This window comes from Oncorhynchus gorbuscha, linkage group LG21 (genome assembly GCF_021184085.1).
Source record: "Oncorhynchus gorbuscha isolate QuinsamMale2020 ecotype Even-year linkage group LG21, OgorEven_v1.0, whole genome shotgun sequence".
Lineage (NCBI taxonomy): Eukaryota > Metazoa > Chordata > Actinopteri > Salmoniformes > Salmonidae > Oncorhynchus > Oncorhynchus gorbuscha.
The window spans coordinates 45,798,643-45,826,189 of NC_060193.1; the positions used below are offsets into that span (position 1 = coordinate 45,798,643).

At 43.8% G+C, this 27,547-nt stretch overlaps 1 protein-coding gene across 1 annotated transcript; it reads left to right on the plus strand.

Annotated features, from left to right (window-relative positions):
* The first annotated feature begins 174 nt into the window (after positions 1-174).
* Positions 175-26,830, plus strand: LOC124007619 (ribosome biogenesis protein SLX9 homolog). Its single transcript, XM_046318251.1, has 6 exons — positions 175-512; positions 797-917; positions 12,037-12,105; positions 16,957-17,125; positions 25,835-25,903; positions 26,145-26,830. Exons 1-6 carry the CDS (start codon positions 324-326, stop codon positions 26,272-26,274), a joined length of 747 nt encoding a protein of 248 aa, XP_046174207.1. The 5' UTR covers positions 175-323; the 3' UTR covers positions 26,275-26,830.
* The last annotated feature ends 717 nt before the right edge of the window (positions 26,831-27,547 follow it).

A 27,547-nucleotide genomic window follows, 5' to 3' on the forward strand; every position in this document is an offset into this window, starting at 1 on the left:
CGATTATGGATGTATATATACAAAGGTGACATACATATGACATTTCATCATCTTAATAATGTAGATACACGGTCGTGATTTACTTCACCCATTTTGTTTTCTTGTAGGCCTATTTTTTCGTTTGCCCACTCCATCAGTCACTGCTGGACTTTGTGAGGAAGAGGCGGAAAAATAGTTTGCACGAAATTGTTTCCCCCGGTCACATATCACGGAGACGCACATTTTGTTGTCAAAATATTTTCCACGTTGTTAGCTAGCTCGAGCATGAATGTGGCTTCGGAGACAGATCGTATCTTTATTGAACTCAGTAACTAAAAGGCAGTATGGTTGGAAAGATAAAGCGGGTCCGTGAAAAGCTTCATCAGGCTGCGGTTAAACTTGACAGTCCACCGTCCGGTGGCGCAAGATCCACAGATTTAGAAAAGGCACCGATTCCAAGTGGTTCATTCATCTTCGATGTAAACAAAACAAACAATGCACAGTTGCACATAAAGAAAGATGAAAACGCGAAGGTATTTTATCAACGCATAATTTAACGTTCGCTTGCCAACTGCGTCTCTTCTAGATGGTTTAGCTAACGTTGGAGCTAAAACTATTGTTAGAACAGTTAACGTTAGCTTGCTAACAGTTATCTATTTCACTAGCTAGCTAGTTGTCAGCTAGCTAGGATCATAATGTATACATACATGTTCATGGGATCAACCTAGCTGACTATAGAGAAATGACTTTGAAGTGTGTTTTTTGCCCCTCCAATATATTTATGTTGGGTGTCAATGTGGATATTCTCTTCCAACAGACCCCACGGAGTTCCTTTCCAAGTGGAATCTTTGCTGGCACACAAATCAGCCCTGAAGCCCTCGTGCAAACTCTGAAGTTTGAAGAACCATCCAATGACACTGTTACACCTGCACAGAAAGGTAAAGACACTTTGATTGTCAAACCAAATATTTAGCTACTTAAATCAGTGGAAATCTGCACGAGAGTACTTGTCTGTGTGTCTCAACAACGAACCGTATTCTACCTTCAAGTACATGCATTTCATTTTCGTGACGTTTTAGCTCCCCCAAACGTCCAGGAGACATTGTTTATTTCCAGCAACATCAACCAGGCACATAGTATTTTTCTGAACACAATATGTTATTCTCTTCTACCACAAGAGGGCAGAAAATACAAAGGAATCACTCGACGGCAAGTGACTTGTGATGTGACGATGGCAACAGCTCAGTCTATGCAGTATATTGCTTAGCGATGGCAACAGCTCAGTCTATGCAGTATATTGCTTAGCGATGGCAACAGCTCAGTCTGCAGTATATTGCTTAGCATTGGTATAACATTTGTAATGAAGAAAAGTAAGTAGGATGTTAACCTATAGATAAGAAACGATGTGCCCGCCAACCTCTTCCCTCTTGAGACCTAGGCTCTTTTTGAATAAGCTCAAGCCCAATGTAAGTCAGTCAGAGCAGCAACTCCAGCTGCAGTGGCAGAGCTGCAGCAAGAAGCCCGTCTTCCTCGTTAGACAACAGAGGACTGGTTCTATTTATAGCCGCTCTGCAGCATAAATAGTTAATGCACGAAATCAAGGTTCTGTTCAGTCGCCTGCATCAGTGTTCCTCCCTGACTTGATGAGTCGTGGCACCACTGACGGACACAGAGGAGGCTGGTGCTGCAGGGTGTAGTTCTCTTGGTCGGGTACCTCGCTGCGGCCCCATGGGAAAGCATCAGGTGTTCCTGTCCCTTGTGTATTACAGTGTAGCAGTGGTTATGTCGATACACAGCGTGTAGTAGTCTGCCCTGACTCTTTGTCAGAAAGACTGTCAGAGAGCTGCGTTGAGTCACTTTTACTGTTTGTCTTTCTCATCAAGGTTGTTCCAATGTCTTGTCGTCTCTTGCTTGTTTAGGCTTTTGTCTGTAGTGCATGGTGGGAGGGGGGGGTTCAGGGGTGCCCGGTCCCTGGTTGGCTCGCTCGATCTCTGGAGATCGTGTCTGGCTGTTCCCTGTAGCTCGTGAGCAAGGATTTAAATAGCTTCCGTTTCTGCATTCTGCTGTTTCTTTCCTCTTCTTGCTCTCTTACTCGCTTGCAGACGCACACACACTGCTAACGAGTACTCAGTCTTCAGCCTTTTCTTGCGTCAAAACTAACAGGGTGTGTTAATACGTTGGATGTGTGTGGTCTAATAACGACAGGTATATTTAGCTATGTCTATTGATTAGGCTAACTAATTAAAGCAAGTGATTTCCTGGCTGATGACAAGTGTATGAGATCATTTTTTTTAAAAGACAGGGCAATGAGATGCAGTATTCCATCTGTTGCCATGGTGAAATGTTTGTCAGCGTGCTCTTGTTTTCCCAAAACAGTGTCTGTATATTGGCCTCTTTGTGAAATGGTAACTAGGTTCTGGAAAGCAAAATCTAATTTGACACTACATTAGTGGGAAAAGAAAATTGAGGCGATATAAGTAAGGGTTTATTAAGAATGCTGCTTTTCATTCCTGTCCACGGAAATGGTATGAATTGGATTCTTTGCCATCTCATCGAAGCAGACAGACATTGAGAACTGTAGGCTCTTCTAGCTGTGAAAGCTGCTGTGATAAAGCACGGCCTCCTTCTACACATTAACAATGAGGGAACGGAAGGGGCGCCGGCGTTATAGAGAGCAATTATTTTAGCCTACAGCTTATCACTTCAGCTGAACGTTGTCACGTTGTCGTGTTAATAGGGGTTTTTCACCTGAAGGATCCCAAATTCACTTTCACTGACTCTACTACATTAATATGACATTTATTTTGGTTCTTCTTCGCGATCACCCTGTCCTCAGCAGTGTCTCTCTGCCCACAGGGATTAAAGCCCCTCTGGTTTCTGTTTGGGCATCTGTCCAGCTAGCCACTCTACTTTGCTATGCTGTTAATTATAAAATACTCTGTTCTCTCTGCCGGAGCAGAAAGAAGCAAGCAAAGGCTGTGTGTGTGTCATGTCTTTTCATCCGTTGCCTGTTGTAGGTCCCCCTGGGGGCTTGTATCCGAGCAGATATAAACTCTTATCTGCCACTTTTAATTCCATTGATTTAATTAGTATTATTATGCACACTTACTGTTGGTGCTTGGCATATTTGTTGGCACTTTGTATGTGCATGTTTGTGCGTGCCTTTTTCCTAGATAAATAAAGGTTAGATTTAAAAAAAACATTTCCCATTCTGACTTTGTCTCTGCAGTTGATTTTCTTTTAGGCCTATTCAATTGCCTTAGTTCATAGTCTTCACCAGGGCTATACGCTGACATTTAAAAAAAATTTTTTTTTACAAGGAGCATGTGTACACCTAAGTTAAACAATTTAGGAGCACAATTCAAAATATTTAAGGCAACAAGCTGTTTTCTTTGTAGTAATGGTGCAAGCATGAATCTGCCAGGACGCACAGCAAAATATTTAGGCTCATATGCGAGTAAAACGGTCGCACTGTAGAGCCCTGTTCACTTCTATGTATTCTGTGCTACGTGCGTCTTGAACAGAACAATCTCTGTTTCAAAGAGCAGAACTCCTTGCTGCCATACCACGGCGTGATGTTAAAAGCAATGACTGCGGCAGTTGATCATTCAGTGACCCCCTCTGTTTTGACAAACAGCCCTCTTTGCACTTTTAATAGGGGATATCAGTATCTGAGTCGGGACCCGGTGAAACCACCTCTTTATCTTGTTGTCAGCGCCCCAAAGGCACTACCCCTCCTCTCCTCCACCTAACAGAGAGCTGCCTGTCAATTAAGCCAGAGAAAAGGTGGAAAGCGGAGAGGCTAAGCAGGGGCAAACCCAAGCAGGAAAGGAAATATGGAATTCTCTCAATCACTCACAATAAAGCCTAATCAAGTTTCGCGTTTTTGTCACGTGCACTAGTACAGTGAAATGCCTTTCTTGCGATCTCATCGGTGCTATCTATTTCACTGTGTGCTGAGAACCCAATCCTCTCTGGGGGAACAGGGAGGACCAGGGAGGTGGTAAGTAAGGCTCTCTTACACCACCACAAACGGCCCCAGGTCGGGTCGGGCTTCACCCATCAGCAGTTCAGAACCAGGGCTGTCAGGGACGGGGATGCAGCAGTAGTAGCGATGCCTATCTGGCCCCTGTACCTCTGCTGCTACAGCAGGACAACACATTTGTTGTCGACACTGCGGTGGCAGATTAAAGATTGGACCAGGCCGGAATGAACCGGTGTGTGTGTTGCTGCTGGAAGAGTTGTATCTGAGCCTGGGCTGAAGATGCATGTAGAAATGAAAAGAGAGTGATGAAAATACTTTTGGTTTGATAGTTAATTTTTACGCCTTTTAACATGAGTCTTCAATATTCCCAGGTAAGAAGTTTTAGGTTGTAGTTATTATAGGACTATTGCCCTCTGTACCATTTGCATTTCATTAACCTTTGACTATTGGATGTTCTTATAGGCACTTTACTATTGCCAGTGTAACAGTATAGCTTCCGTCCCTCTCCTCGCTCCTCCCTGGGCTCGAACTAGCAACACAACGACAACAGCCACCACATCGAAGCAGCGTTACCCATGCAGAGCAAGGGGAACAACCACTCCAAGGCTTAGTGAGTGAAGTTTGAAACGCTAATAGTGCGCGCTAACTAGCCAGCCATTTCACTTCGGGTTACACCAGCCTCATCTCGGGAGTTAATAGGTTTGAAGTCATAAACAGTGCAATGCTTGACGCACAACGAAGAGCTGCTGGCAAAATGCACAAAAGTGCTGTTTGAATGAATGTTTACGCACCTGCTTCTGCCTACCACCGCTCAGTCAGATACTTAGATACTTGTATGCTCAGTCAGATTATAAGCATCACAGGACACGCTAGATAATATCTAGTAATATCATCAACCATGTGTAGTTAACTAGTGATTATGATTGATTGTTTTTTATAAGATAAGTTTAATGCTAGCTAGCAACTTACCTTGGCTTACTGCATTTGCGTAACAGGCAGTCTCCTTGTGGAGTGCAACGAGAGAGGGGCAGGTCGTTATTGAGTTGGACTAGTTAACTGTAAGGTTGCAAGATTGGATCCCCGAGCTGACAAGGTGAAAATCTGTCTTTCTGCCCATGAACAAGGCAGTTAACCTACCGTTCCTAGGCCGTCATTGAAAATAAGAATGTGTTCTTAACTGTCTTGCCTAGTTAAAGGTATATTTAAAAAAAACATTTGTATTTTTTTAAATAGGAAAAAAAAAAAAAAATAATAATAATAATAATTAAAAAAATGTTCCATTATTTATTTGAGGCTAAATTGATTTTATTGATGTATTATATTAAGTTAGAATAAGTGTTCATTCAGTATTGTTGTATTTGTCATTATTACAAATACATTTTTAAAAAATCGTCCGATTAATCGGTAGCGGCTTCTTGGGTCCTCCAATAACCGGTATCGGTGTTGAAAAATCATAATCGGTCGACCTCTACTTTCAACCTTGTAGCAAGGGCAGCAGGAGGACAGCAGGACAGAGTGGAAAGCAGGCCAATGCAGCAGCACACTCACCCAGCATGAGCACTTTTAACCATGTTAGCTGGAGCATAACTCCGATATGGAGGACATTACCTCAATGTAGATTATTTGTCAAAGTGAATCATTCCACTTGGCATAATTTAAATGTCGAATACTATTGTGAAAGGTATTATTGGGACAGTCCATACCAGTGTTGGGGTCCATTTCAATTCAGGAAGTACGCTGAAACCACAATTCAAATTTTTACCCAGTGCGTTTCAATGAAAAAAATATTGTGATCTGAATTTGCTTTACTTTCAAAATTGACTGGAAATGAAATTGACCCCAACCCTGGTCCCATACCATAATGGATGTTTGCATAGGGAGAGAAGCTGTAGGGTGTTTTTAATAGCAGTGGATAGGCGAGGAGGAGGCAGGGGAATGACAAACAAACACTATGAATTCTCTCACTTGTGACTTACTCCCACTGTCCCACACTGACAGTTTCATTGCCGCAGAATGATATTAGCTACGACCACACAACCCGGACATCCCTGCCAACCGCGCTGCCCACTCCTCTCCTTTAGTTCTTTTCCCTTCCTGCTATCGTTAGTGGAGAGTCATTCCCCAACAAATGTAGGCTAAAGAATTGATATGCCTCTACAGCGTGGGCACTGTATATTGTATTATCATAACATGATTGGAAATAGCTCTTTCCTGCCTTTCCTCCTCACTTTTGTTGATAAGTCAAATCCATTTCTAACACATTACAGTACCTATTGAAATACATTCTACAAGGCAGCTAGATTCAGAGATGGACTGGCACAGTACAGATGATTTAATAGTTATTAGGTGGGTTCTTATGTCCTATTTCACACATGTAGAAGTGTGTGTTATACACGTGTAAATTGGACACCCCCCCGAGACACCCTCTGAGAGTGGGGTCATGGCCAGTAACATAGTAGCTACACTCAACCCAGTACAGTGATTAGGACCCCAATGGCCAATTGCAGCACACTCGCACATTCCCATGTGTTTTTAATGTCTTTATGTTGTACCAAATATCTGTTTTTCGAAATGCAACGTGAGGACTGTGTTCTCAAAGCTTACGTTTCAACTGGAAGTACCTTAAAGCTAGAATCCTTAATTGCTACTTCCATTTTTGGACTTGATATAATTAATGACATACCCGTTGAAGAATATAACTTATGCATGCCTCGTGAGCTTGGTTCAACGGTCATACCCCAAAAATATAAGTTTGTTTACTCCAATGTTTGTAAAGAGTGCACATGTAAACAAACACTGGATTGCCTGAAAACATGGTTAAAACAAACCAAGAAAAATGATCATGGATGGTCAGGCCTTGCATCCCTAGCTCAGTCTATGAATTTGAGAGTGGTCACATTTCTCCAGGCCCATCCCTCAGCCTATTGCCAAAACAGAGGTGGGGTGCAACCCATGTCACTGCCTCGTACCACCTGTCCGTAGGCTGTATCCAACATTTAACAGAAGCTCATCTGCGTCGTTAAATGAGATGCTATTGATCGGGGAGGTGAAGGGAGTGGTGCCCCATTAAACAACATCTCCAGGCTCTCAGTCTCTGCTCTGCACAATGCTGTAACCTCAAGCTGCCATTCAATGATTGGACGTTTCTAATTGAACACTAATGATAGACACGACATCTACAATGTCATGGTAATGATGACGACGTTATTGATCCATCGTCGTGGTTATTGTCATTGGCAGACGAAAACAACATCTATCAAAACGAAACAGATCTCCTTTTTGTTCAGTTTGACAGGAATAACATATTGTCGCTGAATAGGCAACCACAAAAGTGCTGTACGAACCTCTTAAAATTAGATCCCAGGGTACAATGTCGCCTTTTCGGAAATGGTGCATTGTGGCACTGTGTGTCGACATAAGGAACATGAGAGTAAGAAAGGTCTCTACTAGAGATGTTGCGGCGTGTAGCATTTGGGTCCCATTGAGTTTCACTTTACCGATCTCTCAGACATGTCAGTCAAGGACTGCGGCGTTGCTATTAACAAAGCCAATTCCATCAGTAGGCTATATTAGCTATATACAGTTGAAGTCGGAAGTTTACATACACCTTAGCCAAATACATTTAAACTCAGTTTTTCACAATTCCTGACATTTAATCCTTAAAAGTTCAAATTCGCTGTCTTGGGTCATTTAGGATCGCCACTTTATTTTAAGAATGTGAAATGTCAGAAAAATAGTAGAGTGATTTATTTCAGCTTTCATTTCTTTCATCACATTCCCAGTGAGTCTGGAGTTTACATACACTCAATTAATTTGGTAGCGTTGCCTTTAAATTGTTTAACTTGGGTCAAATGTTTCAGGTAGCCTTCCACAAGCTTCCCACAGTTAATTGGGTGAATTTTGATCCATTCCTCCTGACAGAGTTGGTGTAACTCAGTCAGGTTTGTAGGCCTCCTTGCTCGCACATACCTTTTCAGTTCTGCCCACAAATGTTCTATCGGATTGAGGTCAGGGCTTTGTGATGGCCACTCCAATACCTTGACGTTGTTGTCCTTTTGCCACAACTTTGGAAGTATGCTTGGGGTCATTTGCGACCAAGCTTTAACTTCCTGACTGATGTCTTGAGATGTTGCTTCAATATATCCACATAATCTTCCTCCCTCATTATGCCATCTATTTTGTAAAGTGCACCAGTCCCTCCTGCAGCAAAGCACCCCCACAACATGATGCTGCCACCCCCGTGCTTCTCGGATGGGATGGTGATCTTCGGCTTGCAAGCCTCCCCTTTTTCCTCCAAACATAACGAGGGTCATTATGGTCAACATTTCTATTTTTGTTTCATCAGACCAGAGGACATTTCTCCAAAAAGTATGATCTTTGTGTGTGCAGTTGCAAACCATAGTCTGGCTTTTTTATGGCGGTTTTGGAGCAGTGGCTTCTTCCTTGCTGAGCGGCCTTTCAGGTTATGTCGATATAGGACTCGTTTTACTGTGGATATAGATACTTTTGTACCTGTTTCCTCCAGCATCTTCACAATGTCTTTTGCTGTTGTTCTGGGATTGATTTGCACATTTCGCACCAAATCACGTTCATCTCTAGGAGACAGAACGGGTCTCCTTCCTGAGTGGTATGACGGCTGCGTGGTCCCATGGTGTTTATATTTGCGTACTCTTGTTTGTACAGATGAATATGGTACCTTCAGGCATTTGTAAATTGCTCCCAAGGATGAACCAGACTTGTGGAGGTCTACAATTTTTTTTTCTGGGGTCTTGGCTGATTTCTTTAGATTTTCCTACGATGTCAAGCAAAGAGGCACTGAGTTTGAAGGTAGGCCTTGAAATACATCCACAGGTACACCTCCAATTGACTCAAATGATGTCAATTAGCCTATCAGAAGCTTCTAAAGCCATGACATTGTCTGGAATTTTCCAGGCTTTTTAAAGGCACAGTCAACTTAGTGTATGTAAAGTTATGACCCACTTGAATTGTGATTTAAGTGAAATAATCTGTCTGTAAACAATTGTTGGGAAAATGATTTGCGTCCTGCACAAAGTAGATATTCTATTCAACTTGTCACATCTACAGTTTGTTAACACTATATTTGTAGAGTGGTTGAAAAACGGGTTTTAATGACTCCAACCTAAGTGTATGCGAACTTCCGACTTCAACTCTATAGGGCCAGGCTGCAACACGGACACTTCCTTTTCCCAAAGTCATGGAGCAGCGCATCGATCCTGTTTCTCTCTCTTTCGTCAACAGAGCGTGAAATCACAGGGATGGATTAAAAAAGAAAATAGAAAAAAAGCACACCACAAAATACTGTCACCTGCCCTGTCAGATATCAAGGTCATGTTTTGTGTTCAAAACAATTCAACCGCTGTACTGTAGTTTTAAATTAGTGATTTGCTTTTCTTTACCAACTCCATCTCATTTTCTCTCTCTCAAATGTGTACGTTTTCCACTAGACACTCCAGTGATATGGTAGACAGTGACCATATGCGTACTGCCCAGCATCTGTTCTTTGTCATTGCGCTACAGGAAGCAACTGTCTGTGTGATAACCTCTGCTCTTATCGCCCAGTGTCAGTGATAGTGCTTTCTTTGTCAGGAAGGGCAAAGTGTTACAGACCTATATCCATCCTGCCCTGCCTATCTAAGGTCTTCGAAAGCCAAGTCAACAAACAGGTCACTGACCATCTCGAATCCCACCGTACCTTCTCCGCTGTGCAATCTGGTTTCCGAGCCGGTCACGGGTGCACCTCAGCCACACTCAAGGTACTAAACGATATCATAACCGCCATCGATAAAAGACAGTACTGTGCAGTCGTCTTCATCGACCTCGCCAAGGCTTTCGACTCTGTCAATCACCATATTCTTATCGGCAGACTCAACAGCCTCGGTTTTTCGGATGACTGCCTTGCCTGGTTCACCAATTACTTTGCAGACAGAGTTCAGTGTGTCAAATCGGAGGGCATGCTGTCCGGTCCTCTGGCAGTCTCTATGGGGGTGCCACAGGGTTCAATTCTCGGGCCGACTCTTTTCTCTGTGTATATCAATGATGTTGCTCTTGCTGCGGGCGATTCCCTGATCCACCTCTACGCAGACGACACCATTCTATATACTTTCGGCCCGTCATTGGACACTGTGCTATCTAACCTCCAAACGAGCTTCAATGCCATACAGCACTCCTTCCGTGGCCTCCAACTGCTCTTAAACGCGAGTAAAACCAAATGCATGCTTTTCAACCGATCGCTGCCTGCACCCGCATGCCCGACTAGCATCACCACCCTGGATGGTTCCGACCTTGAATATGTGGACATCTATAAGTACCTAGGTGTCTGGCTAGACTGCAAACTCTCCTTCCAGACCCACATCAAACATCTCCAATCGAAAATCAAATCAAGAGTCGGCTTTCTATTCCGCAACAAAGCCTCCTTTACTCACGCTGCCAAGCTTACCCTAGTAAAACTGACTATCCTACCGATCCTCGACTTCGGCGATGTCATCTACAAAATGGCTTCCAACACTCTACTCAGCAAACTGGATGCAGTCTATCACAGTGCCATCCGTTTTGTCACTAAAGCACCTTATACCACCCACCACTGCGACTTGTATGCTCTAGTCGGCTGGCCCTCACTACATATTCGTCGCCAGACCCACTGGCTCCAGGTCATCTACAAGTCCATGCTAGGTAAAGCTCCACCTTATCTCAGTTCACTGGTCACGATGGCAACACCCATCCGTAGCACGCGCTCCAGCAGGTGTATCTCACTGATCATCCCTAAAGCCAACACATCATTTGGCCACCTTTCGTTCCAGTACTCTGCTGCCTGTGACTGGAACGAATTGCAAAATCGCTGAAGTTGGAGACTTTTATCTCCCTCACCAACTTCAAACATCAGCTATCCGAGCAGCTAACCGATCGCTGCAGCTGTACATAGTCTATAGGAAAATAGCCCACCCATTTTCACCTACCTCATTCCCATACTGTTTTTATACTGTTTTTATTTATTTATTTTTCTGCTCTTTTGCACACCAATATCTCTACCTGTACATGACCATCTGATCATTTATCACTCCAGTGTTAATCTGCAAAATTGTATTATTCGCCTACCTCCTCATGCCTTTTGCACACATTGTATATAGACTGCCCATTTTTTCTACTGTGTTATTGACTTGTTAATAGTTTATTCCATGTGTAACTCTGTGTTGTCTGTTCACACTGCTATGCTTTATCTTGGCCAGGTCGCAGTTGCAAATGAGAACTTGTTCTCAACTAGCCTACCTGGTTAAATAAAGGTGAAATAAAAAAAATAAAAAAATGGGAACAAATACACACACACACACACACACACACACACACACACACACACACACACACACACACTACTGGGGCTACCCTAAGCAAAGGGGGCCCTCAACTTGCTTGTCCCAATTACTGAAAACATTCTATCCCAGGATGTTTTTCTAAAGAGGGGGAAATGGATAGATATAGTAGGTAGTGTTTTCTGTTCTCAACCCCCCCCTCCGACGGTATCTCTCCCCGTTCCCCATGCCTTTGAACCAGGAAAGACATGCCACATGTCCTCTTCTGCCATATCTTCTTCTGAGGTGCTCACAACAATACTGTGATTACTTTCTCCCGTTGGGCTTAAAGTTTTACGGGCTTTTCTTTTCCCTGTCCAATCAAGCTCTCGCTGGGAAATGTCCATTTTTATACCCCAAACTCAAATCTGTTTATTATAATTCTATTCAACTGTGAATGATTTATTTTGCAATGGGAACATTTTTACTGGTTCCATTCATCTTGTGGAAAAAGACCTGGCACATTTCAATTTCCGAAGCGTTTAAAAAGAGTCGCCACTCTTCCTTTATCGTTGATGAATTGCTTTGAATGTTGGTGAATTGATTTGAATGTTGGTGAATTGAATTGGCTTTGAATGATATTTTCTATTGTTGATGATGACCTCTTCACATACATTGTGGGTACCCTCATGGGTATGTTTTCTCTTACTGAATGTGGGAAGTATCAGTGTAACATTGTGTATGCTCACTCACTCTATCTGTTCACAGCCCCGGAGGAGAAGAAGCAGCAGACGAAGAAAGAGAAGATGAAGGAGAGGCGAGACAGGTGGCTTAACAGTGAGTATTATCATAACGTAACATAGATCTGACTCGTACTGTTTCTCCTATTTGATTGGTCTGTGACCCACTGACACCTTTTCCTTGTCAGCAGGAATAAGGCACCCTCAAAGAGTTACACACAATCGGGAACTTTATTGGCAGGAACGTATGTGACTAATGTGGTTCTGTACAAGGAGAGATGATGAATGAATATACTGTCTATAATAGACATATCATGATAATGAATGGTTAAGCAGATACAAGAGTAATAATAATATGGGCCGAATAGTGGTACTCACTTCTGCCCACACACCATGACACATGTTCACTTGAAGAGAGACTGAATAGGCTCTGAGCAGGCAAGAGGACTGTGTCCGGTTCCCTAGCAACCACCAGACGCTAGCAACCAGTGGCCTGGTCATAAAGGTCAACAGGAGATTGGGGAGCCAGTTCATGACCCCTTGATCTCTGGCACTGTTTGGGGCCTGGGTGGAGTGAGCTTCATTAAGTGATAAGACTCACAGGCAGGGGACTCCGTAACAGATCAAATGTTATTTGTCACATGCTTTGTTAACAACGGGTGTAGACTAACAGTGAAATGCCTACTTATGGGCCCTTCCCAACCATGCAAAATAGAAATAGCGTAAGAAATTGAAATAAAATAGCACAAGGAAAAAATAGAAAAATAATAACTCAAAGAATAAATACACAATGAGTAACAATAACATGGCTATATACACGGGGTACCAGTACAGAGTCGATGTGTAGGGGTACGAGGTCATTGAGGTAGATATGTACATATAGGTAGGGATAAAGTGACTAGGTAACAGGATAGATAATAAACAGCAACAGCAGCTTATGTGCTGAGTCAAGAGGTTTGTGCAAAAAGGGTCAATGCAGATATTCCGAGTAGCAACTGGTAAACTATTTAACTAATGTTTTAGCCGTCTTATAGCTTGGGGGGGTAGACTCTGTTCAGGGTACTTTTTGTTCCAGACATGGTGCATCGGTTCCGTTTGCTGTGGAGAACAGTCTGTGACTTGGGTGGCTGGAGTCTTTGACAGTTTCAACCTTCACGTTTTTGTCCTACGACACTCCTTAATCCTGACATTGGGGCTCTCTCCCAAAAGAGTTTACATTTATCAAATGTAGGATTATGCCTTTTTGTGTTCAGAAATCAAATGTTTGAAAGGCAAGATATTGATGCCTTCAGGACATAACAGCATTAGGTCGGTGCGATGAGGAGCTCCATCCCCACTGATCTCTACTGAGAACCCGAGGTCTCTGCGCTGCGCCAGCCCGCGACAGAGCTAGCTGTGTCGATGTATTTTACAACCCCTTTTTAAAGCTACAGTCTGGCATTTGTTAGCCAGCAAATCAGCAGCCCTCTGAAATGACCATTGAACAGATTCCCAGATCCCAGATTGCGCTTTTACCACCACCACCTACTTTTCTAGAATTGTGATCACTTAGTAACCCAATATGCTGATCCAATCAATTCTCTGTGTAACACAAGATGTCTCCTCTGTGCATATCATTAGGCTCTAATGATTCTTTTGACTCAGTCTGAAATTAGAGACAGGCTGCGAGCCTCAGACCTCTGCAGTTTTCGCAAATTAACAAGGAGAAAGAGAGAAAGAAAAGAATTGGATAATTGCTTTTCCGACGTAGACCAACTGTATTCCAGGAAGAGGCAGGGCTGTCTATATCTGCAGCATGGGGGTCCTCTGGATCTGTACTGATGAGGATGTGCAAAATATGTGTTGACGAATAAGGGTTATTATTCCGACTGTATATTCCACAGAGGTGATTTAATGCCCCATGTGTTCCTTCATTTAGCCTAAATAAGAGACGGAAGTGGCAATTCAATCAAGTATCTAGCTACAGGTCTACACAATCTGGAAATAGCCTAAGGATTCGCCTAAATGACATGAACGGCAAATCCTTTTTCAGCAGACATTTTAATACCTTCAACACGTCCTGTCTATGATCTGGTCGTATCCACCAAAGTCAGAATTGATACTTAAAGCCATAAAGTTTAAGGACCCTCAATTTTCACCTGTTCGCGAACTGTACGTCTGTACCGATGACATCTGGTTTGAATATTCCTCCCTGGCTCTGATCACAGTATTTGTTCAAGTCTGTGGTGATGTCGGATTTAGTGTTTTGCCGCTGATATGGCCACAGTCAAATTACATGGGCAAGTCTGCACATAAGAAACCGTACGTCATCATAACTCATGGATGGGATCAACACCACTCTATGATGAAAGCCAAAAGGCCCAAACTACAATGCTTTTAACCATATGTTTTCAATCTCAAGAGAAAGAGATTGTCCTCATACTTTTGTATACACTATATAGTGTATGTGGACACCCCTTCAAATGAGTGGATTTGGCTATTTCGGCCAAACCTGTTGCTGACCGGTGTATAAAATCGAGCACACCGCCATGCAATCTCCATAGACAAACATTGGCAGTAGAATGGCCTTACTGAAGAGCTCAGTGACTTTCAACGTGGCACCGTCATAGGATGCCACCTTTCCAACAAGTCAGTTCATCTAAATTTCTGCCCTGCTAGAACTGCCCCGGTCAACTGTAAATACTGTTCTTGTGAAGTGGAAACATCTGGGAGCAACAAGTTCCAAACTGCCTCTAGAAGCGACGTCTGCACAATAACTTCATCGGGAGGTTCATGAACTGGGTTTCCATCCGAGCAGCCGCATACAAGCCTGCGCAATGCCAAGCGTCGCCTGGAGTGGTGTAGTGCTCGCTACCATTGGAGCAGTAGAAACGCGTTCTCTTGAGTGATGAATCACGCTTCACAATCTGCCAGTCCGACGGACGAATCTAGGTTTGGCAGATGCCAGGAGAATGCTAACTCTGACTGCGAGCCAGGCCTAATTGTCCAACCTCAGTGCCCGATCTCTCTAATGCTCTTGTGATAAATGGTCCCCACAGCAATGTTCCAACATCTAGCGGAAAGCCTTCCCAGAAGACTGGAGGCTGTTTATAGCAGCAATGAGGGACCAACCCCATATTAATGCCCATGATTTTGCAATGAGATTTTTGACGAATAGGTGGCCACATACTTTTGCTCATGTAGTGTATAAATGCCACTCTACAAAGGGTTATAGGTCATCTTGGTAAGGCTTGTTGTGGAGGCACATCTTTGACATACAGTAAGTCTCTGCTGCTTGTGCCATGATGGAAACATTGTAACCTTCCTGAACCATCAAAAAAAAAAGCGTCAATACAGGAATAAGATTGAATCCTACTACACCGACTCTGATGCTCGTCGGATGTGGCAGTGCTTGAAAACTATTATGGACTACAAAGGGAAACCCAGATGCAAGCTGCCCAGTGACGCGAGCCTACCAGACGAGCTAAATGCCTTTTTATGCTCGCTTCGAGACAAGCAACACTGAAGAATGCATGAGAGCACCAGCTGTTCTGGATGACTGTGTGATATCGCTCTCAGTAGCCGATGTGAGCAATACCTTTTAAACAGGTCAGGATTCAGATGGATTACCAGTACGTGTACTCAAAGCATGCGGGGACTAACTGGCATGTGTCTTCACTGACATTTTCAACCTTTTCCTGACTGAGTATGTAATACCTATGTGTTTCAAGCAGACCACCATTGTCCTAGTGCCCAAAGAGGCGAAGGTAACTTGTCTAAATGATTGCCGCCCCATACCACTCACGTCGGGAGCCACGAAGTGCTTTGAAAGGCTGGTCATGGCTCCCATCAACAGCATTCTCCCAGACACCCTAGACCCACTCAAATTCAAAGACCGCCCCAACGGATGTCGATGAAACAGGCTATAGGGAGGAGGTCAGAGAACTAGCAGTGTGGTGTCAGGACAACAACCTCTCCCTCAATGTGAGCAAGACAAAGGAGCTGATCGTGGACTACAGGAAAAAGTGGGCCCAACTGGCCCCCATTAACATCGACGGGGCTGTAGTGGAGAGGGTCGAGTTTCAAGTTCCTTGGTGTCCTCGACGCGCCAATACCTTTTCCCCCTGCAGGAGACTGAAAGGATTTGGCATGGGTCCCCAAATCCTCAAAATGTTCTGCAGCTGCACCATCGAGAGCATCCTGACCAGTTGCATCACCGACCACAAGGCGCTACAGAGGGTAGTGAGTACGGCCCAGTACATCACTGGGGCCAAGCTTCCTGTCATCCAGGACCTATATAATAGGCGGTGCCAGAGGAAAGACCATAAAATTGTCAGAGACTCCAGTCACCCAAGTCAAAGACTGTTTTCTCTGTTACCACACGGCAAGCGGCACCAGAGCGCCAAGTCTAGAACCAAAAGGCTCCTCAACAGCTCTACCCCAAGCCATAAGACTGCTGAACAATTAATCAAATGGCCACCGGACTATTTACATTGACCCCCCCCCCCCCCCCCTTATTTATTTTACACACTGCTGCTACTCACGGTTTATTATCTATGCATAGTCACTTCACCCCTACCTACATGTACAAAAGACCTTAACTAACCTGTACCCCTGCACACTGACTCGGTACAGATACCCACTGTTTATAGCCTCATTATTGTGTTACTTTTTATAATTTTTAAATATTTTTTAACTTTAGTATATTTTTACTTTAGTAAATATTTTGTTAACTCTTCTTGAACTGCACTGTTGGTTAAGGGCTTATAAGTAAGCATTTCACGGTAAGGTCTACACTTGTTGTATTCAGCATTTCACGGTAAGGTCTACACTTGTTGTATTCAGCATTTCACGGTAAGGTCTACACTTGTATTCAGCATTTCACGGTAAGGTCTACACTTGTTGTATTTGGCGCATGTGGCAATTAAAGTTTGATTTGATTGAAATGCTTTTTTTGTGTGATATTTAGAGATCAGCTCCATCAAGCTGGCCAAGGAGCAACAAGTGGCCCAGGCTAAGAGGGCAGCCATGCCCGTTGTGGGTGACATGAGGCCGCTGGCAGACGCCCTGCCAGAACTCTGCCAGCTCATCCCCTCCACCACCAAGACTTCCAGAAAGGCCTCCAGAAAGAACCGTGTGTAAGTACATATCCCTGGGGAACAACCCCAACAATGCTTTGATTTCACACCATCCTCTTTTTCCTCACACCCACTGACTGTTCTTACAGCTGTTGGTTTGTCTAGCAGAGCCTTGTTTCATCCATGAAATGGGTCATCATTTTCTTTACCACCATGTCATGTCATAGCTTACATTTATGTCACTCTTGTCTCCTCACACTGTCCAACCCTTTGTCTGCCTTTTGTCACGTTGAGTTCATCCAAGTGAATTTCAATCCTCTGTTTTTAGGTCTTTCTTAGCATTTTTGTCACAGGAATACATGAGCTCATAATGTCCCAGTGTTTGGTTGGTCTCAGGGGCCCCTGGTAGCAGGGGCCAGCCCAGCAGCAGTGCTTCAGGACGCTGTCACTGGGTTTAATGAGCCATGTTACAGGACTGACCTGGATGGACATTCCCATATATTTTCCACACAGTACATTATGACAGAACCAGAGTGCCACAGCACACAATACTCCCCTACCTCTACAGTATGGCCTTCCGCACAGTTAGCCAGGCTTTAGTAAGTCGTTTTGAGGCGTAGAGGACGGATGTGGCAGGGTTGCAAGATAATAAGGGAGCAATTGACTTCCGTTCAAAACAGAGGAAGAAGGAAGAGGACTGGGGTGTATTCATTAGCCGGATTCCATTGCAAAAATGTTTGGTCTTTCACAAAACCTTTCTATTAGACAAATGCAGGTAGGTCCCTCCCCGTTTCATTCCCTTTGGTTCCTAGAGTAAACGGTAAACACACCAAACGTTTTGCAATGGAATTCGACTAATGAATATACCAGTGGTGAGATTATGCCGTAAAATGCACTAAATAAGAGGGGAAGAAGTCTCCTCCAACGGAAATCCTGCAAGTGAATGAAGTCTGATCTCGTTCTGAGGACATTTCAATTGTGCATTATACTATTCCTCTTTGGTTTCTGGATGCTTCCAAGGGTTATTTATTGCAGTCAAATTCAGCTCAGGAAAGCCTCAGTGGAGCTTATTTATTGTAATGGGCAGTTTTTCAATCAGTCATAAATGTCTGTATGACTTAATGCCTTGGAGCCAATGCCTTGCTTTAAAAAAAAAAATTATGTGCTACAGCTCTCTCTCTCTTTCCCTTTCTCTCTCTCGCTCCTTCCTGTCTGTTGCTATCTGTGTCCCTCTCTCTTCAGCTTAAAGATAAAGTAAAACAAGATGGGGGCTCAGCGGAGCACACACAGGCCTACCTCCTAATTGTAACTATCAGACTCAAAACAAAAAGCAATGCACCATATAGGTTGAATAAAAAGGCCCTTTATACTGTTCCAATACATGCAATTAGCCTCGTGGCTCTTGCAAAGCTTTCCATCAGAGTCCATGGAGACACGGTTGCTAGGCAGTGGCGAGGTTAGCTCCCTTCTCACAAGTGAATTTTCCCAGGAGTCCGAAGTAGCAGGCGCTATAGAGAAGATCGAGAACAAGTCTCGGAGAAAGGTTATTTGCTGGTGAAAGGCAGTCTTTTGATGAAGACCAGGAGATGGATGTGGCGAATTGCTTTTGAACTCGTTTTTGACATGCCCGTTGTATATTCATACAAGGAAGTCACGTAAGGCTTAATACTGTTCTGTCGGGCTGACATATGGACGTATTTGAAGTGTGAAACAGGGATCCTAACATAAGCCAAAGGCCAGAGATGTCAGCAGTGACTATAAGTGTGTGTGTGAACAAGACCGGCTTATGACCGCCAGCTGTGTGACACTGGAATTCCTCCCTGACTGAAGTTATCATTTTGGAATTCTCTATAGAGTAGATCAAACGGGACCAGGCAGATCATGTTAAAGGAATGGAACTTTTGTTCTTTTTCCATTCCGATGCTTTTTGACTTGATGTCAGATACATTTTCCTTCAATTCCACCTTTTATCAAAAACCATAAAATGTCTTTGTTATCTTTTTACAATTATTTTTAATGGAATAAGGAATTATGGAATAAGGGTACCTGAACTTTCACCCCCAGAGGAAGGTTGTTTTTCTTGACACTGACCGACACCTCTAGAAGAAGATGGGGGTTGTGTGGTTCCTTATACAACTCAACCATTGTAAGAGTGCAGACTGCACCTATATTACATGCTGGCCTACCTATGACAACTTAGACCCTCTTGCCCTGTGTATGTGGTAGGTAGAATATTTGTTAGGAACAATGTGTGTGTAGTGGGGTCTGAAATGATTCACACCCTTGATAAAGATGAGTAAAAATGACTGTATAAAATACATAATTAGATGTATTCACATTTTTTATATATGAATACAATTGCTCAGAGAAAGGGATTTTGTTTAACAAGTAAGGTGCCTCCTGAGTGGCACAGCGGTCTAAGGCACGGCATCGCATTGCTTGAGGTGTCATTACAGACTCTGGTTTGATCCCAGGCTGTGTCACAACCAGCCGTGACCGGGAGTCCCATGGCCTGGCTCGTCGCGCTCTAGCGACTCTTTGGCGGTCGGGCGTCTGCAGGCTGACTTTGGGCGTCAGTTGAATGGTGTTTCCTCCAACATTGGTGCAGTTGGTTTTCCGGGTTAAGCGGGCGGGTGTTGAGTGCGGTTTGGCGGGTCATGTTTCAGAGAACGCATGACTCGACCTTCGCCTCTCCCGAGTCCGTTGGGGAGTTGCAGTGATAAGAGAAGATCGTAATTGAAATTGGGGTAAAAAAATATCTTTTTTTTTTCTCCAGAAGGTAGGGGTCAAAATGATTGACACTCCTTTTTTCAATAACCCACCTTCTGAGGATAACGGCACTGAGTCTTTTTCTAAAATAATTTAGGAGTTTGACACATTGGGAGGGATCTTTGACCATTCCTCCATACAGAATCCTTCTAGATCCTTGATATTATAACGTGTGAGCTGGGAGTCGGGAAGCAAGTTCAGGGAGTGAATATATTTCATGAATAAACGAAACACGAACAACGCACAGACATAAAACAGAAACTAGGACACATGGGGAAGGAACCCAAGGGAGTGACATGTATGAACTCCGCAAAAAAATGAATGTCCCCTTTTCAGGACCCTGTCTTTCAAAGATAATTTGTAAAAATCCAGATATCTTCATTGTAAAGGATTTATTAAACACTGTTTCCCATGCTTGTTCAATGAATCATGAACAATTGATGAACATGCACCCGTGGAACAGTCGTTAAGACACTAACAGCTTACAGACGGTAGGCAAGTAAGGTGACAGACCATAGTTATGAAAACTAAAGAGGCCTTTCTACGAACTCTGAATAACACCAGAAGAAAGCTGCCCAGGATTCCTGCTCATCTGCGTGAACGTACCTTAGGCATGCTGCAAGGAGACATGAGGACTGCAGATGTGGCCAGGGTAATACATTGCAATGTCCGTACTGTGAGACGCCTAAGACAGTGCTACAGGGAGACAGGACGGAAAGCCGATCGTCCTCGCAGTGGCAGACCACGTGGAACAACACCTGCACAGGATCGGTTCATCTGAACATCACACCTGCAGGACAGGTACAGGATGGCAACAACAACTGCCCGAGTTACACCAGGAACGCACAATCCCTCAATCAGTGCTCAGACTGTCCGCAATAGACTGAGAGAGGCTGGACTGAGGGATTGTAAGCCTGTTGTAAGGCAGGTCCTCACCAGGGAGAGTCGCGGTTTTGACGAGTCGCAGTTTTGTCTCACCAGGTGCGATGTTCGGATTCGCGTTTATCGTCGAAGGAATGAGTGTTACACCGAGGCCTGTACTCTGGAGCGGGATCGATTTGGAGGTGAAGGGTCCGTCATGGTCTGGGGCGTTGTGTCATAGCATCATCAGTCGCACAATGTCATTGCAGGCAATCTCAACGTTGTGCATTACAGGGAAGACATCCTCCTCCCTCATGTGGTACCCTTACTGCTTTTCCTGACATGACCCTCCAGCATGACAATGCCACCAGCCATACTGCTCGTTCTGTGCTTAATTTCCTGCAAGATAGGAATGTCAGTGTTCTGCCATGGAAAACGAAGTGACCGGATCTCAATCCCATTGAGCACGTCTGGGACCTGTTGGATCGGAGGGTGAGGGCTAGGGTCATTTTCCCCCCAGAAATGTCCGGGAACTTGCAGGTGCCTTGGTGGAAGAGTGGGGCAACCTCTCACAGCAAGAACTGGACAATCTGGTGCAGTCCATGAGGAGGAGGGAGCACACGTGGCAGATATCATTTGTTTGCGCTTATGGACTGCCCTCTTCAATTCAAACCACAAGATTTCAGTGGGTGTCAAATCTGGAGACTGTGATGGCCTTTGCAAAATGTCGATTTTTGTGGTCAATTAATAATTTCTTTGTGGATTTTGACGTATGCTTGGTTGTCTTGCTGGACGATCCACTTGCGGCCAATTTTCAAGCTTCTGACAGAGGCAACCAGGTTTTTGGTTAAAAAATGTACTGGGTAAAGGGCATGATGCAGCTGGCCAGTGGAAGCAAAATAGCCCCATAACATCAAAGATCCACCACCATATTTTACAGTAGGTATGGGATTATTTTCTGCTCAAATCAAATGTATTTGTCACATACACATCGTTAGCAAATGTTAATGCGAGTGTAGCGAAATGCTTATGCTTCTAGTTCCGACAATGCAGTAAAAACCAACGAGTAATCTAACCTAACAATTCCAAAACTATTACCTTAAACACACAAGTGTAAAGGGATAAAGAATATGTACATAAAGATATATGAATGAGTAATGGTACAGAACGGCATAGGCAAGATGCAGTAGATGGTATCGAGTACAGTATATACATATGAGTATGTAAACAAAGTGGCATAGTTTAAAGTGGCTAGTGATACATGTATTACATAAAGATGCAGTAGATGATATAGAGTACAGTATATACTTATGAGATGAGTAATGTAGGCTATGTAAACATTATATATTAAGTAGCATTGTTTAAAGTGGCTAGTGATATATTTTTCCATCAATTTCCATTATTAAAGTGGCTGGAGTTGAGTCAGTGTGTTGGCAGCAGCCACTCAATGTTAGTGGTGGCTGTTTAACAGTCTGATGGCCTTGAGATGGAAGCTGTTTTTCAGTCTCTCGGTCCCTGCTTTGATGCACCTGTACTGACCTTGCCTTCTGGATGATAGCGGGGTGAACAGGCAGTGGCTCGGGTGGTTGATGTCCTTGATGATCTTTATGGCCTTCCTGTGGCATCGGGTGGTGTAGGTGTCCTGGAGGGCAGGTAGTTTGCCTCCGGTGATGCGTTGTGCAGACCTCACTACCCTCTGGAGAGCCTTACGGTTGTGGGCGGAGCCATTGGGGCGGCAGGGTAGCCTAGTGGTTAGAGCGTTGGACTAGTAACCGGAAGGTTGCGAGTTCAAACCCCCGAGCTGACAAGGTACAAATCTGTCGTTCTGCCCCTGAACAGGCGGTTAACCCACTGTTCCCAGGCCGTCATTGAAAATAAGAATGTGAATAAGAACTGACTTGCCTGGTTAAATAAAGGTAAAATAAAATAAAAAAATTGCCGTACCAGGCGGTGATACAGCCCGACAGGATGCTCTCGATTGTGCATCTGTTTGTGAGTGCTTTCTCATTGAGTGCATGTGAGTGCTTTCTCATTGAGTGCATGTGAGTGCTTTCTCATGCGTTCTCATTTAGAAGCCAAACCTACCACGGGTGTGTGTGGACCAAGAGCTATATTTTCATGTCATCCAGCAAATGTAAACACCTAGAGTTTGGTAAACGGCATTGGCACTTGGATTTGAACCAATGATTTGGTCAGATGACATGACAATCAAGCTCTTTGGCCACGCACACGAGGGGTGGGTTTGAAATGAGAACGCATGAGCAGAAAAGAGCCCCATACCAACTGTATAATATGCTGGTGGATCTTTGATATGATCTATTTTCTTCCACTGGTCCTGGGGTATTATTTGTTAGACAAAATCTATTTCTCTGTGCAATTGCATTCGTATAAATTAATATAATTTCCATTTTTTTTAAACATATAATATAGATCAGCATTTGAATTATTTACCTCACCTTGCGAGCAAAACTTTTTAGCGGCCTCCCTCGTGACGGCGAAGAGAAGAAAAAAATATGTTTTAATTTTCCTGCAATTCTACACATTTTGTCATAGGTTGGATGCAAATGTTTGCAGTTTTTAATATCATAACTGATTATAAATGGATCCCAACCCGGTCGGTAATTCCACCATGCTTACTACAAGTTTAAATAGCTGGCCACTAGACTAATTGACCAATCACATTTTTTTGGGCTGACATGGGCTAGTTGAGTGACTGATGCACAAACAACTTTTGAAATTGCACCTTGTGTATTCTATTCTAACTCTCAACAATAAGTTGATATCGCCACTGAGTTTTTTTAGTTGTTTTAATTGTTCCGCAGGCCTACAAAAAGGGGTACGGCCCATGGGCCGCCAGTTGCCAATGCCTTCAGGCATTATTGACTAACTAGCTCTTCAGCCAACACATTCTCTCTTCAGTTGCCAACGATATCAAGTTCTCAGTTGTGTTCCATCTGTGTTATTATGGGAAGAGTTGATATTTATGATGATAATATTTGATTAATTCCCGCGTTGAACTCTTGTAGCTGTCCTGTCCTGGATGGACCTTTTAGACTAGACTGTGTGTTTACTGTAGCTCCACAAGGCTGTTTTCACCTTTGACCTTTGGCTTTCCCACTGCCTCCAACCTAGCTGCAGTTCCCATGACCTCTTTTGCTGAAAAACACATTTATTTGGATTGAAATAGTTTTAATTCGCAAGCAAGTCCGTGTCTACCCCTTTTCACTCTTGTCTGTCAAACGTGTCACAACTCGCAAGAGCATATGTTTTGTCCCGTCGTGCCCTTGTTATGTCTTTGCTGATGTGTTTGGTAAACTCAACATCCATTTTGTACAGAAAAACCTTGTTTCTATGGCATCACAACTTGGCATGGTCAACTGTTGGACAAGGCCAGAATGGATCATTGGTGAATCAGCTCAGTTGGCCTGCCTCCATCTCTGTCTGTTATTAGTAAATTAAGTACTCGTCTATCTGGCCCCAGTCCTAAATAACTAAACACATACAGGAAAGTCCTAACTATGGCACTGCCTGGAACCATCGCACATGGATAGCACATTGTGGTCCTAACTACCATTTAAAATAAATATATATACACTGCTCAAAAAAATAAAGGGAACACTTAAACAACACAATGTAACTCCAAGTCAATCACACTTCTGTGAAATCAAACTGTCCACTTAGGAAGCAACACTGATTGACAATAAATGTCACATGCTGTTGTGCAAATGGAATAGACAACAGGTGGAAATTATAGGCAATTAGCAAGACCCCCAATAAAGGAGTGGTTCTGCAGGTGATAACCACAGACCACTTCTCAGTTCCTATGCTTCCTGGCTGATGTTTTGGTCACTTTTGAATGCTGGCGGTGCTTTCACTCTAGTGGTAGCATGAGATGGAGTCTACAACCCATTCAAGCGGCTCAGGTAGTGCAGCTCATCCAGGATGTGAGCTGTGGCAAGAAGGTTTGCTGTGTCTGACAGCGTAGTGTCCAGAGCATGGAGGCGCTACCAGTACATCAGGAGACGTGGAGGAGGCCGTAGGAGGGCAACAACCCAGCAACAGGACCGCTACCTCCGCCTTTGTGCAAGGAGGAGCAGGAGGAGCACTGCCAGAGCCCTGCAAAATGACCTCCAGCAGGCCACAAATGTACACGTGTCTGCTCAAACGGTCAGAAACAGACTCCATGAGGGTGGTATGAGGGCCCGAAGTCCACAAGTGGGGGTTGTGCTTACATCCCAACACCGTGCAGGACGTTTGGCATTTGCCAGAGAACACCAAGATTGGCAAATTCGCCACTGGCGCCCTGTGCTCTTCACAGATGAAAGCAGGTTCACACTGAGCACATGTGACAGTGTCTAGAGACGCCGTGGAAAATGTTCTGCGACCTGCAACATCCTCCAGCATGACCGGTTTGGCGGTGGGTCAGTCGTGCTTGCCAGAGGTATCCTGACTGCCATTAGGTACCGGGATGAGATCCTCAGACCCCTTGTGAGACCATAATGCTGGTGCAGTTAGCCCTGGGTTCCTCCTAATGCAAGACAATGCTAGACCTCATGTGGCTGGAGTGTGTCAGCAGTTCATGCAAGAGGAAAGCATTGATGCTATGGACTGGCCCGCCCGTTCCCCAGACCTGAATCCAATTGAGCACATCTGGGACATCATGTCTCGCTCCAACGCCACATTGCACCACAGAATGTCCAGGAGTTGGCGGATCTTTCGTCCAGGTCTGGGAGGAGATCCCTCAGGAGACCATCCGCCACCTCATCAGGAGAATGCCCAGGCATTGTAGGGAGGTCATAGAGGCACGTGGAGGCCACACACACTACTGAGCCTCATTTTGACTTGTTTTAAGGACATTACATCAAAGTTGGATCAGCCTGTAGTGTGGTTTTCCACTTTAACCCAGACCTCCATGGGTTGATAAATTTGATTTCCATTGATCATTTTTGTGTGATTTTGTTGTCAGCACATTCAGTTATGTAAATAAAGTATTTAATAAGAATATTTAATTCATTCAGATCTAGGATGTGTTATTTTAGTGTTCCCTTTATTTTTTTGAGCAGTGTATATTTTTACATCTTTTAAAACCATAATCAATCACTTTTTGACCATCTTTGTCATTTTGTCTTTCCCTCTCAGGCCAGTGAAGAAGAAGCCGGAACCAACAGACTTCAGCCTAATGAAGCCAGCACAAAAACGCAAACTCCTGTAAGACCTCACATTGACCTGTACCCGACCATGGCCAAACCACCACTGATGATCACATGTCTAACTTGTTTTTCTCCATGAGAAAATGACATGAAGCTTAAATGTAAATGTTTTCCTGCTGATTATCAGCGCAACCAAGATAATAAACTGCCCATCTGCTGTTTACTTTTACCATTATTATGTCTCTTTATTTTATATTTTGTTATTACCATACGACCTATGTGTTTTGTTTTGATCTCAGGGAGAGTGAGACCAGTCGGTTTAGTGAAGCTGTGAAGAACCTGGCACACAGCAAGACTAACCCTCTGGCAGCTATTGGTGAGCATCTGAGAAAGAGACTGAAGCAGGAAGAGGAGCAGGGGCCTAGCTAACGTGTTCGACTGGAGGCGCCATTTGGATCTGCAGTAGAGCAGAGACAGGGGGTCGTGTTTGAGATAGACTACGCTGCAGTCGGCAACTGCAGACTGACTGACTGATCTAGAAATAACCTTGCATCCTATATACCTACTTAATATTATTTGTCGATCAGTCATAAATTGATGCTTTCAAACACGGCTATGGCACAAGAAAGACCCTGCCTTTTATTTAAGGGTGATGCCTGCATCCCTGTGCTCAATCTACCAAACCTGCCAAAATCAATGGGCTCTTTTTGATTGAAGTGGTTTTGGTCATTGTGCACTATACCAGTAAAACATCAGAGGACTTACAGGTAGTCTGAGTAACGGCAAAGTTCACAACACCTAATTAGATCATGCCCCCAGTTCTATAGAAGTTGAAAATGAATAGTTACGTTTGTGGATGAGTGACAACATCAGTTTGTTTTTCCATGTTAAGAATAGATCTGTCATCAAAACGTCTCCTTTCAATTTGCGTACAGTATCTCTTCCACGTTTTCTTTTTAAGCAATATTAAAAATGCAATACAGTACATTCAAACTTGCCTTCCATTTTGTATAACACTGCGTATGCGTCACGTCTTTGTGATTATTGGTGAATATGAATTTAGATCGGATCGTGATGGATTTGGAACATGGAAGGTTCCAGTTTGGAAGCCGTGTTTCCAAATCCATTCTATTCAAACTGCGATCTGCAATCCTGAGGCTCAGACCAGCAGCATATCCATGGAAACCAACCGGTCATATCAATGAGCATAAGTAGCAACGGCGGTGTGCCACGCAGGTCCAGAAATAGAAAGGAAACATCTTCAGCCTAGAACTGATGATAAACATGGATGTAGATGGACACTTCAGACTGTTAGAGCCACAGAGGTTACGTCCCAAATGGCCCCTTATTCCCCATTGAGCTACTTTAGGCCCAGGTCAAGAATAGTGCATTATAGCAAACGGGATGCCATTTGGTACGCGGTCAGATGGTTCAACCTCCGGAGGAGGAGGAAGATTAAGAGGGAACGGAGAAAGATATCAGAGATGGGAATTGTGCTTTCAGGCACCAATCTGATTACATTTGAGAGAAGAAGAAGAAATAGCCAATTTAATAGAAGGTATGTTTATTGCTGGCACAGGCCGTTAAGCACTCGTTAGTAATGATTGGAGGAATTTCTGTAGACCATAGTGCTGGGTGAGTCCTAATCCGAGTTGTGTAGCCGATACGTGCTTAGTACTCTGCATGTAACAGGGACATTCTG

Coding starts and splice junctions, on each gene's coding strand:
- LOC124007619 (XM_046318251.1), top strand. CDS start 324: ATGGTTGGAAAGATAAAGCGGGTCCGTGAAAAGCTTCATCAGGCTGCG. Junction 17,126..25,834: donor GCCTCCAGAAAGAACCGTGT/GTAAGTACATAT, acceptor TTTCCCTCTCAG/GCCAGTGAAGAAGAAGCCGG. Junction 25,904..26,144: donor GCACAAAAACGCAAACTCCT/GTAAGACCTCAC, acceptor TTTTGATCTCAG/GGAGAGTGAGACCAGTCGGT.